Source organism: Brassica oleracea, chromosome C6 (genome assembly GCF_000695525.1).
Source record: "Brassica oleracea var. oleracea cultivar TO1000 chromosome C6, BOL, whole genome shotgun sequence".
In the NCBI taxonomy this organism is placed as follows: domain Eukaryota; kingdom Viridiplantae; phylum Streptophyta; class Magnoliopsida; order Brassicales; family Brassicaceae; genus Brassica; species Brassica oleracea.
This window is the reverse complement of record NC_027753.1, coordinates 19,941,560-19,954,163: the sequence shown is the minus strand read 5'-3', so window position 1 is coordinate 19,954,163 and position 12,604 is coordinate 19,941,560. Positions and strand designations below refer to the sequence as shown.

General features: G+C 27.4%; 1 protein-coding gene across 1 annotated transcript; it reads left to right on the top strand.

The window, feature by feature from the left end:
• The first annotated feature begins 3,411 nt into the window (after nucleotides 1–3,411).
• On the top strand, nucleotides 3,412–12,341 carry LOC106299223 (homeobox-leucine zipper protein HDG9-like). Its single transcript, XM_013735347.1, has 10 exons — nucleotides 3,412–3,543; nucleotides 3,627–3,744; nucleotides 4,003–4,194; nucleotides 7,349–7,852; nucleotides 8,630–8,704; nucleotides 8,808–9,017; nucleotides 9,696–9,876; nucleotides 11,033–11,301; nucleotides 11,432–11,521; nucleotides 11,810–12,341. Exons 1-10 carry the CDS (start codon nucleotides 3,425–3,427, stop codon nucleotides 12,191–12,193), a joined length of 2,142 nt encoding a protein of 713 aa, XP_013590801.1. The 5' UTR covers nucleotides 3,412–3,424; the 3' UTR covers nucleotides 12,194–12,341.
• Nucleotides 12,342–12,604: the final 263 nt, after the last annotated feature.

Genomic DNA, 12,604 nt, shown 5'->3' with positions numbered 1-12,604 from the left:
TAAATGACTATTTATGTTTAAAAACTTAAACTTTATTTTTTCGATGAATTAAGTTGGTATAACTCTCATAAATTAATTTTATTATGTGGTTAATATTTTTAATAAAAATAATTATATACTTTTAATAAAGATTTATACTTTTCAATGAAAAAATCAAATTTTTTTATGAATGCTTAAATTATATTAAGAAAATAAAAAAAATTAAGAATGGTTGAAATTTTTTTTTTGAACTTGAACTAAATGGCCCAAAGAAAAAAAAAATGTGAGAATTGGATCTGATTTCTTAATCGGCCCAAATGGCCCAAGAGAGATCTGATGTGGACAGTGGGCTGAATCCAAAAAAAATGGTCCAATATAGATGTGTTATTAATATTACTTGATTGCCATTAATGAAACATGCAATGTTAGTAAAGAAAGGGCAGGCTAAGGTAAAAAGGACAATAGGATCATGCTTTAATAGTATAGATACTGGACTTGGACTTAATGCCCAAAAAAAAAACTGTCTACGCTTGGTTATTATTTTTTCTTTTCTTTTAATAAGATAGGACCTTACAAAAATCATGAAAACACAAAACCAGGACCGTTAGGAAGATCGAACACAACTCCACCAAGGAAGATTAAAAAGGAGATATTGTAATTTTCCAATGTGAACCTCTATAATTTCCTATAAAATAGAGATTTCTATTATAGAGGTGAAAATGCTCTAATGTATGACTCTATAATAGAGTTCCTCTATTTTAGAAGAAAATATAGAGGAAAGTTACTTTTTGCCTCTATATTTAGAGGTAAAAATAGTATATCTCTATATTTTCTTCTATAAACAGAGGAACTCTATAATAGAGGCATACATTGGAGCATTTTCACCTCTATAATAGAGGTTTTCAATTTTAGGGGAAAATATAGAGATGAAAATAGAGGTGGGTTGGAGATGGTCTAAATAAATTGGCGAAGACAATGATATTTGTTGTGTTCTCAAGACAACATACAACAATGATATTTGTTGTGTTCTCAAGACAACATACAACCATAATAAGAAAAAAACATTTGATTTCACTGTTTATATATTCATTAAATTTTATACATTCAACTTGCATATCTTTTTATTATATTATTTGATGTATATGAGATATGTATCTTGCAATTTAAATGTGTTTTAAAATTATTTTTTAGATATTATCAAAATAATAAGAAATCTTAAGAAAAATAGAAATAAAATCCACTGTAACATAAACAAATAATACAATATATCATTTCTACTTATATAAACTGTATATATATAATTTATTAATTTATTATTTCAGTGGGATTATTTATTTACATGGGATCTTAAAAAAAAATTAGTTTTTTATTTTATTGATTTGTGTCATATTTTGCACCAGTCCAATTCGGAACCGACAAAATTAATAAATTTATTAATGTAGTGGTTATTAATTTATAAATTTGCTACTGTTTATAGTTACATGACAACTCTAGATTTATAAAATTCAATTAAATAAATCATCTGAACTATGTTATAATCATTCTTTCATTTCAACCCAAATTTTTTTAAGTTTTAATTTATGATAAAAATCTGGTATCATACTCCAACATTTGTTTGTTAACACCTCATCAGCTCATATTGATTTAATCATAGCTAGTCAATATATTTTAATTTTTAACTAGCTCGTGGGTTTTTGTTCTTCATAATTATATATTTTAACTCCTAGAAAGGACATAAGTTAAATTTTTTATAATTATTATATTATAGATTCGATGTTATTCAGGTTCGACATTGAGATTGTGTTTTTCTTTTCTTGTGCTTTTATTTAGTTTATTTGGTAAAATAAACAGTAAAGTATTAAAGGTTTAAGTATACTTGTGGGTTTTAGTAAATTATATTATAAATATTTTGTTTTAAAGTTAAATATAATGTTCAAAATTTTTATTGAGATTTTTTAAAATAAATACATTGTTTAGGAAAAAAAAAATGAAACCAAGTTACAAAAAAACATTCAAAAATAAGAAGAGATTTAATGTCAAAATAAAAATAAGAACATATTTTAAAATTTTTATTTTCCAAACCTAATTTATGTGATTGATTAGGCCATTTTTTTATGATTTTAAAGTTGGTACATCATAATTTACAATTACATAGTGGATATGAACCCATAATTTACAATCACATAGTGGATATAAGCGCATAATTATCAATAAAGACATTTTCCAATGATCCAAGCCACCATATGTTAGTTTTCCCAGAAAAAAATAAGAAACGCTTTTCCCATCTACCGACTTTTCTCATTCCATCGAAAGTTCTCTATTCTTATCTCTTTCCCCGCAGCAACAAAATTCTGACGCATGCTTTCTAAACAATTGATCTAAATAAGTTAATGTCTTCACTCTAAGGTTATCAGAAGATAGATATATTGATAAATTTTATCCTTTGGCATAAAGGTTCGAGTTTCTTGATTGAGGTTTGCTTGAGTTTTTAGGATAATTAGGTTCTTCTAATCTACATTCTTTGTTTTGATTTTTCAGAGACCAGCTAAGGTACCAAGAGCCTTCAATCGGAGATGAATATTTCTTAACGCATTTTGCATAATTGTATAAATATAATCTATAACGGAATAGTCATTTATGGACAAAATATTTAAAAGAACTTAAATATATAAACAACATATTTGCAGTTTTTTAGTTGACAATGCTAACTGATTTTCGGTAATTTTTTAAATTTAGAATCATAATCAGTTATTTACGGATATATATATGAATTCATCAAAATTCCTTCTTCTAAATCTAAACAATTACCAAAATAAAATTCACTAAGGTATATACATTGAATAAATAGTTGTTAACTACTTTTGGTCTAACGCAATATTTCATATTGGTTAAGTGGGAATATTTCTTGGCATGATGTATTAACTACGTTTATTACTTTACTTAATTGATGTTATCATAATTTCATTAATATAGAAATTACTGGCATAATGGAAATATTTCTTGGCATAATGTAGTACGAAATTAATGGGTTAGCGAAAGTATAAAACTATTGTATTTAGATCAGTCGCATTAGATTGTAATTATTGAAGAAAATTCAGGATCAAGTTTTATTTGTACTCTTGTTTTAATAGATTAGATTAAGAATATCTAATATACTCTAGGTGGAAACTTGATGTAAATCTGAAATGTTATAAAAAAATTCTTTTAGTGAAAATATAAATAGAAAAATATCTCATTAATACTTTTACAGTCGCGTCCACAAAAGAAAAAAATCTATAATGAGATTTGTTTTCATAAATGGTCTTGTTTTAAGTTTTTTGACAAAAAAAAGGACATAAGGAAAATTTCTAAACCATATATGTCTTTTCCAGCGTTTCTATATAAATAGCTTTTAAATGGTTAATAGATTATGCATATTTGATTATTCTTTCATTTGGATTTAAAAATGGCTTCTGGTCGTGATAGCAGCTCAAGTGATGAACAAGAAACTTCTCTGTACACCAGTGATGGGGATAAAAGGATTTACCATCGCCACTCTAATCATCAAATTCAAAAGCTTGAAGCGTAAGATCTTAATTTAGATCACAGTTAGTTTTTAAATAAAAATCTTCTTAATTAATAATTAATATTTTGTGTATTGATTTAAGGTATTTCAAGGAGTGTCCTCATCCAGATGATTTGCAGCAACGTAAATTGGGCGAAGAACTGAAACTTAAACAAAAACAAATCAAATTTTGGTTTCAAAACAAAAGAACCCAAGCCAAAGTAAAATCTTTCGTAGTTAGTGTTTACTTTACATATTATAGTTGCATACATGACATGAACTGGTTTACTTTAACTAAAACCCTGAGAGTAATTTATCAGTCATTATTTATTCGTCGAAATCAAAATATTAGGTGCATAATTAGATTTTTTTAGTTAACACAGCATTTGCATATTAAAAACAAAAAAAAAAAATATTTGATATGACTTAAATTATGGTTATTAATATAATTTTTATTTTAAATAAAAATTAAATTATAGGTTCAAAATGAAAAAGCAGACAATGCATCACTTAGAACAGAGAATATGAAAATACGACGTGAGAACGAAGCAATGCAAGAGGCCCTGAACACTGTGACTTGCCCTCCATGTGGTGGCCCTCATCCTGGGCAAGTAGATCGCAAGCTCTATTTCCAAAACCTCCGTGCACATAATGCATATCTCAGAGAAGAGGTGTGTGTCTTCATGCATATTTTTCAGTTTCCCTTTTAATTAATATTGTGATTTTCATCAATTGTTCCATTGTTAAATGAATATCTCAATTCTAACACTAGAAAATATTGGTAAATGTCAAATTTAATTTACTTATGGATAGCAATATAAATCTGTGAAAGATACAAAACATGCAAGTCTTTTAATTAAAATGATTTTGTTAGTTGAACGTTTCTGATTTTCGATCTATAGTTTTGCTTGTTTTACGTGAAATATTTACATATTAGATAAAAAAAAAAACTAAGAAGGATTTTGCAGGGGTTCATCATTCATTTAATTTATCTAATCTAGTAATAAATGTTTTAAATCATCCATGTGGTTATTCTCATTTAAATCCGTATAATATCATAATTCTACGCTTAAAAATAATCTATATGATTTATTTATCCATTTAATTTTATAAGTTATGCATATATACAATTGTTTTTGATAAAACTGCATAAGCATCAAATAAAAAATACTAAATTATTTTATTTGTTTTACATGTTTTATATAGAATTTCAATGTCCAATTTAAAAAGCATATATGTCTTTATGTGTATATTTTTCTGAATCGAAAAATAATTTTTATTGTAATTTTCACTAATGTTTTGCTGTTAAATTATTTATGAAAATCTAACACGATATTAATGTTAGTCGTACTATAAATATGTAAATTATATCAAATAGTATGATTTGCTTTTAGACTAATAGTTTTTTCAGTTTTCAGTTTTCCATGTTATACATGCAATATATATTGGCAAAAACGATTGAAACCCAATATAAATGATTAGAGTTTGTTTGACTTACCGTTCATTTTACATTAAATATAGTAATACCGTCATTTAGTTAAATATAGTAAAAATATTATAAACACTTTCAAATTTGATGCAACTAGGTTATTTCAAACATCAAATAAAGTAAAATTATTTAAAATGATATGAAAACTTCAATGGTAAAATGATACAAACAAGATTTAATTGAAAGTTATACTTTAGATATATATATTCTATTTACAATGATGTTATTATAACTTATTCAAGAAATATTTACATATTAGATAAATAAATAAAACTAAGAAGGATTTTGCAGGGTTTTTCTGTTCACCATTCATTTAATTTATCAAATCTAGAAATAAATGATTTAAATTGTTCAAACTTAAACTACAAACTTCAAATCATCCATGTGGTTATTCTCATTTAAAGCAGTATAATATCATATTTTACGCTTAAAAATAATATATATGATTTATTTATCCATCTATACTATTAAAGCAGAATCCTATTGTCATAATTACCTTAGAGGCATGTTTCCTTCACTAACATTGCATGTTTCATTAAGGGCAATTAACTAATATTAATAAAAAATCTATATTGGATCATTATTTTTGGATCCAGCCCAAATCAAATCTCTCTTGGGCCATTTGGGCCTATTAAAAAATCAGATTCAATTCTCACTTTTTTTTTTCCTTTGGGCAATTGAGTCCAAGTTCAAATAACTTTTTTCAACTATTCTTAATTATTATTTTTTTCTTTTCTTAATATAATTTAAGCATTCATAAAAATAATTGAATTTTTTTATTGAAAATTATAAATCTTTATTAAAAGTATATAATTTTTTAATTAAAATATTAACCCCATAATAAAATTAATTTATCAGAGTTATACCAACTTAATTCATTAAAAAATAAAGTTTATTTTTTTAACACAAATAGTCATTTAAAATGAAATCGATAAATAAAGATAAAATTTTTAAATCTTTTATAAAATAAAACACAAATATAGGAAAATATGACATTTACTAAATATTTGTCAATTGAAAAAATAATAATAATAAACCCGCGCTTTGAAAGCGCGGATCAAAATCTAGTTTACTTTTATAAGTTATGCATATATACAATTTTGTTTTGATAAAACTGCATAAGCATCAAATAAAGAATTACTAAATGATTTTCTTTGTTTTACATGTTTTATATAGAATCAACGTCCAATTTAAAAAGCATATATGTCTTTATGCATATATTTTCTGAATCGAAAAATAAGTTTTAGTGTACTTTTCGCTAATATTTCACTATTAAATTATTTATGAAAATCTAACACAATATTGATGTTAGTCGTACTATCAATATGTAAATTACATCAAATAGTATGATTTTCTTTTAGATTAATAGTTTTTTCAGTTTTCAGTTTTCTATGTTTTACATGCAATATATATTGGCAAAGGCGATTGAAAACCAATATAAATGGTTAGAGTTTGTTTGACTTACCGTTCATTTTATATTAAATATAGTAATATTGTTCATTTAATATATTAAATATATTATAAATACTTTAAAAATGATATAAAAGCGTTTATGGAAAAATGATGCAACCAGGTTATTTCAAACATCAAATAAAGTAAAATTATTTAAAATGATATGAAAACCTCAATGGTAAAATGAGACAAACAGATTTAATTGAAAGTTATACTTTAGATATATATTCTATTTACAATGATGTTATTGTAACTTTTTCAAGAAAAAAGTCACTTTTGTTATTCAGAATTCAAATATTTCAATCCCATAATTCTACATAATACAAAATATATATGACTTAATTCTTTTTTTTTGTTTTACAAATGATATCTATATGTTATTATATACAGTAAAATTACTTTTTGATTAAATATAAAAGTTTCAATTGAACAACCTTTTCCATAAAAAGGTATTATATTTTTTAAAAAATATCTCCTTTTTAAACATGTCATTTTTAGTATAGATTTTCCCATGGACATTCTGATACCTGTTTAAATCTGGGTTGATTCTTTATGGTATCTGTTTTTGAATTTTGAAAAGTTCACATTTGGATATTATTAAAAATCGGATCGGACTCGAGTCGGGTATTGAAACCCTGATTTTTGGGTCGGTTTTGAGTTTGTTCTTCAGATGCAGATATTTTGCAAGCTCTAGATACCCATCTTATTCTTGACAAACAAAAAAAAATAAAATACCCATCTTATTATTCACAACTTAATTGATTGGTTAAAAGATAATCTGTTTTGTTTCTTTGCTAATCTGGGTTTACAAATTGCCATGTTTTGTTTTATTTAAAGTGTATCTACATTACTAATGTTTTTGTTGATCAAAATATGAATATCAGCGCGACAAACTCTCAATTTGGGTAAACAAGACCGAAGGCCATCCAAAACCTATTGTCAATGCTTTAGCCTATCTCCATGGTCCATCATTGCATGCATCGACTTCCAACAACCCACATGTCACATATGGAACCTCTTCCAACCATCTCGTGGAGCCGCCAAGCTTGTTAAGAGAACTATACCTTCGTGAACACATCAGCATCGCCCAACCGCCTCAGCCGCGACAACTGCAATGTTCCCCGCCACTATCCAATATGGAGAAAGTGATGATGACTGAAGCGATGGTAGGTGCTGTGACGGAGGTTATAATTCTGATTCAAACTGAAGAACCAATGTGGATTAAGTCGTCAATCGATAGTAGGCTCGTAATTGATCAAGAGAACTATGAGAAAAAGTTTACTAAAAATAGCCATTTTAAGATTTTAAGTGCTCGTATTGAGTCTTCCAAGGAAGTCGCGGTGATTCCATTGGATGCCAAAAACTTGGTGAACATGCTCTTAGATACGGTACGTTATCTAAACTAACCAAAAATGATATTCTTATTTTTTGGTTAAAATTATATTCTTATTTGTTCTATATTTAACTATTCAAAACCATTCTCGATGACTTAATTAAGAAAAGACTGTTTCCCCAAATCCTTTCTCATGTGACAAATTTTATGGGTCTCAACATTTATTTTTTCTTTAATCAAATAGTTAACTAAGTATATTTTACTTCTGTATTTATAGTAATCAACTAATTAATAATAACTATCTATATTTTTTTAGATTAATCTGTTTAACATCATATTTATTTCATGGTATTTAATATTTTGAATTCATTTATCATCGAAACTTCATTATGTTTTGACAAAATTTTTGCTATTTCTTTTGTTTTGTCCATATCTATATCTAATATTTTCTTGATTAATATTGTATTATTTACATTTTAATATTAATTTATCATTTATAACTTTACATATATACATTGTATATATATTTAAATTAATATAGATAAATGATGTAGATGTTTGCAGACGCCTATATATATTATTTTATCTTATTTTTTTACTAGTATAGTTTTTTCTCTTCTTTAAATTTTATGTATATGAAAGTTTTGGATATATTTTTGTTGGTATATTAATTATATTTTCATAAACGTTTTATAGTAAATTTTTACCTTGAACCTCTAAAATGCTAGACACGAAACTTGTAAAATCGTATATGCCATGATTATAAGAAAATCACGGAAAGTACTTATTTCATGAATTTAATTTCAGCTTTAAAAATACAAAATTATTGCAGGAGAAATGGGCGAATCTTTTCTCAACAATTGTGAACAAAGCTAAAACAATTCACGTGCTGGAATCCTCGAAATTGGTATGAATCTTATAACATTTTATAATTTTATGTTCAACTCTTAATATATGCATATAATAAGTACTCGGTGAACACACAATAAATGGGTTGATACATTAAATAGATGTACGAGCAACTGCACATACTGTCGCCATTGCTGCCACCAAGAGAGTTTATGATTCTAAGATGTTGCCAACAACTGGAGGAAGATCTCTGGGTGATTGCTGACGTTTCTTACCATCAAGTAGCCTTTGAGTTTGAGTTTGGGACTCCGGCTTGTTACAAACGTCCTTCCGGTTTTCTCATTCAAGCCATGCCCAATGGTCACTCTAAGGTCTCATTTCTTCTCCTATGTTTCTCTAATAGAATTTTTATATCATTTATGGATTTACTTATTATAAATAGTTTTTAAGGTAGCATCAAGCGAGGTTTTTACATTAAGAAAAAAAAAACTCCCAACATAGATGTTTTAGAAAAAATATTTGTTTCAAGAAGATAATTTTTTTTTGTTTTCTTAAATATTTGTAAATTGGAAATTTTTTTTTGTAAATTTAGGAAAATTATTTAAATTTATTAAATTAATATTGATTAAAAATTATTGAAAATTAATAATTACAGAAAACTGTATATTTATTATAGTGATTTAATGTGTTTTTTAGTATGTGAAATATTAAAAAATTTATCTTTTAGAAATGAAAGTAGTATTAGATCTTAGTCTATCATATCACTTCAACTTTGATTAATAGAATCTAGTGAAATTAGAAAGAAAATATATTTACTTATTTATTTACAAAAATTAGAATGTGTTGTTCATATATAACCTAAAAGCGATTTTTTCAGTTGCATGCATAATCAGAAATTAAAAATAGAATGTGATTTGATCAATTATTTTACAACATACCCCACTATTTTCATGGAAAACAAGAATAGTGAAAACATGTAAAACATTGCAATTATATTTTGGCAATACCATATATATAGAAACTAAAACTATGAGAAACAAAATGAGCAGGTGACGTGGATGGAGCACGTGGAAGTAAATGATAAAGTGCGGGCACATCGGATTTACAGAGACCTCTTATGCGGCGGCTTTGGCTACGGAGCTCGCCGTTGGACCGCTACTCTTGAGAGAATGTGTGAGAGGCTGTCTCTCTACTCTGTCCCTGACTTCCCGACGACTGACGACCCCGGAGGTACTTATATTATATATCAGAATTCCTTGCTATATAATATCAATCTGGCCAAATTAATATTTGTGATAGCCATTAGAGCAACTTTATTGAGAGTTTCTTGCTCATATGTTCTTAAAATATATGTATGTGTATATATATATATATTATATAGGCATATGTAATTGTGGGGTTCTAAGTTTTACGGAAAACCCAACCGAAAGTTTCGTAAAACTTAGAACCCCACAATTAGATACGCCTATATAATATATATATACATATACATGTATTTTAAGAACCTATGAGCAAAACATATACATATACATGTATTTTAAGAACTTATGAGCAAAACACCCCCTAATAAAATTACTCTTAGAGCTTGAAAAGAAAAAAACTTTAATATGCAACAGCGATGTTGACAAGTGATAGTTTTAGTAGCTAAAAAATCTTATATATATATATATATTTTAGTATTCTAAAAATTGGTATATACAACATCCAGTATATGATTAGATCATTTTAAAATGATTTTTTAGATCATCTTAAAATGATTTTTTTCAAAAAGTGGTGTACACGAAGTTTAAGCTTCCACTTAAACACTATTTTTTTATTGAGTGTCTAATTAATATTTCACAGCATCTTCAACAACTATTTATCCTTTGACTTTCTAAAGACTTTTGTATTCCAAAAGTTTTTTTATCTTTTTATTCTTTTTAAAGGTGAATAGTATATTTTCAAATATAAATGAACACTATTTAACCATTTAAACACTATTCATTTTTCATTTTAATTTCTACAGTTATGTCTTATAATTGCATGATAATTTTTTATATATCATATTTTAGTACTCATCGTTATAGTTTCTTACAACTATTTTAATTAAAAATCATTATTAACATTTTTATACTATTTATAGTTATATTTGATTACATATTATTATATTTTTTCAAAATAATTTATTTTAATATCTACCAAATAATATGTTTTATTGATTTTTGAAAGTTTAATGATTATATTATTGAGGACTAAAATATAATATATTAAAAATTTAAAGAAAATGTATAAAGTGTCACCGTTAGAGAACTACCTTTTTATCTTTTTATTTAAAGTGTGTCCCTCCCTCCTTTAAAATAAGGGAATTGTTGGAGATCTCTTTATTTTATCTCTCTTTTCTATGTAGTTGTGAAAACCATAAATGGAAGAAGGAGAGTCATGGATTTAGGAGAAAGAATGTTGAAGAATTTTGCATGGATACTAAATATGCCTGAAAAATCTGAGTTTTCGCAACAGTCTGCAACAAACAGCAGCGGAGTTAATATTTCGGTGCGTGTAAACAAAGAAGCCGGCCAACCGCCCGGTCTCATTGTCTGCGCTTGTTCATCTTTATGTCTCCCTCTTGCTCCTCTCCAAGTCTACAACTTCCTCAAAAATCTCGAGGTTCGCCACCAGGTAAAAAATATATCAAGCTTAATTGCACAAGCCCATCTCTAATCATCTTTTCTGAAAAAATTGAATACAAATGTAGTGATTTTCACATTGCTGCCAATTAACACGAAATCAAAAATTTTATGTAAAAAAGTGGGACGTTCTCTGCCATGCGAGTCCGGTCACTGAGGTCGCTCGCTTTGTCACTGGAGCAAACAATAAGAATTGTGTGAATATCCTCCAGGTATATTACTCATACTTTCTTATTGTCTTTAGAGGATATGCCCACTTTAAAATTAACATTTTCAATAGAGATGTTATATTAAAGTGCAAAAAAGCAATGGATAGTCATTCCAAAAAAACCAAGTCTTTTTCCTTGGCTTCTTGTTCTTGTTCCTTTCTTCTTCTTCTTCTTTCTTTGTTTCAAGCTTCTTCTTCTTCTTCTTCTTCATTCTTTTTCAATTAAAGGATACAATTCCAACAATGTGTCATTGCATTAACTAATGTCGGTTTATATGTATATATTAACTAGCCTTCAAGTGCAGCGGATAGTGGTGACTTGATGATAATACAAGACAGCTTCATAGATGCATTAGGAGGTATGGTGGTCTACGCTCCAGTGGACCTAAACACTGCACACGCTGCCGTTTCAGGCAATGTCAATCCTTCCGGCATTCCAATCCTCCCATCCGGTTTCGTCATCTCCCGTGACGGCCGTCCCTCCGCAACCGCTGAGCTAGGCGGTGGCCGTGACAATTGTAAGACGCTCCTGACGGTGGCTTTCCAGATCCTTGTCACTGGTCCGACTATCTCTGAAGAACTCCAAATGGATAAATGGACCACCACAGTCGATACCTTGATTAGCTCCACTATTACAAGGGTTAAAGCCATGCTTAACTGCCATGATGGACAGTGAGAGGGTTCTCAAACTATTTGGTTCTGTTTCTTTTATTTCAAATAATGCTTTGAGTGAGAAGACTATTCTCCGATATGATTCTCTAATGAATCAGACTCATATCTTTCATTCTTTTGGTTGGTTTACAAACTTATAATAATTTCTAAGGGAAGGCCCTTAGATGTTGCCGGTTTGGCTTGTTTGTTTATGATATTGTTCTAAGACTATCTAAGCTGTTATTGCTTTCAATTCTTTTTTTTCTCTTTAAAATTATTGCTTTCATTTCAAGTATTTACTCCTATAAAATGTTTCATTTAATAATGCAGTAGGAAATGTACAAATTTATCCCTTATATACTAAAGCACAAGTCACATGACCAATCAAATCATCAAATTCTACCACATAATTAGTGTTCACAAATATAAAAAAAAA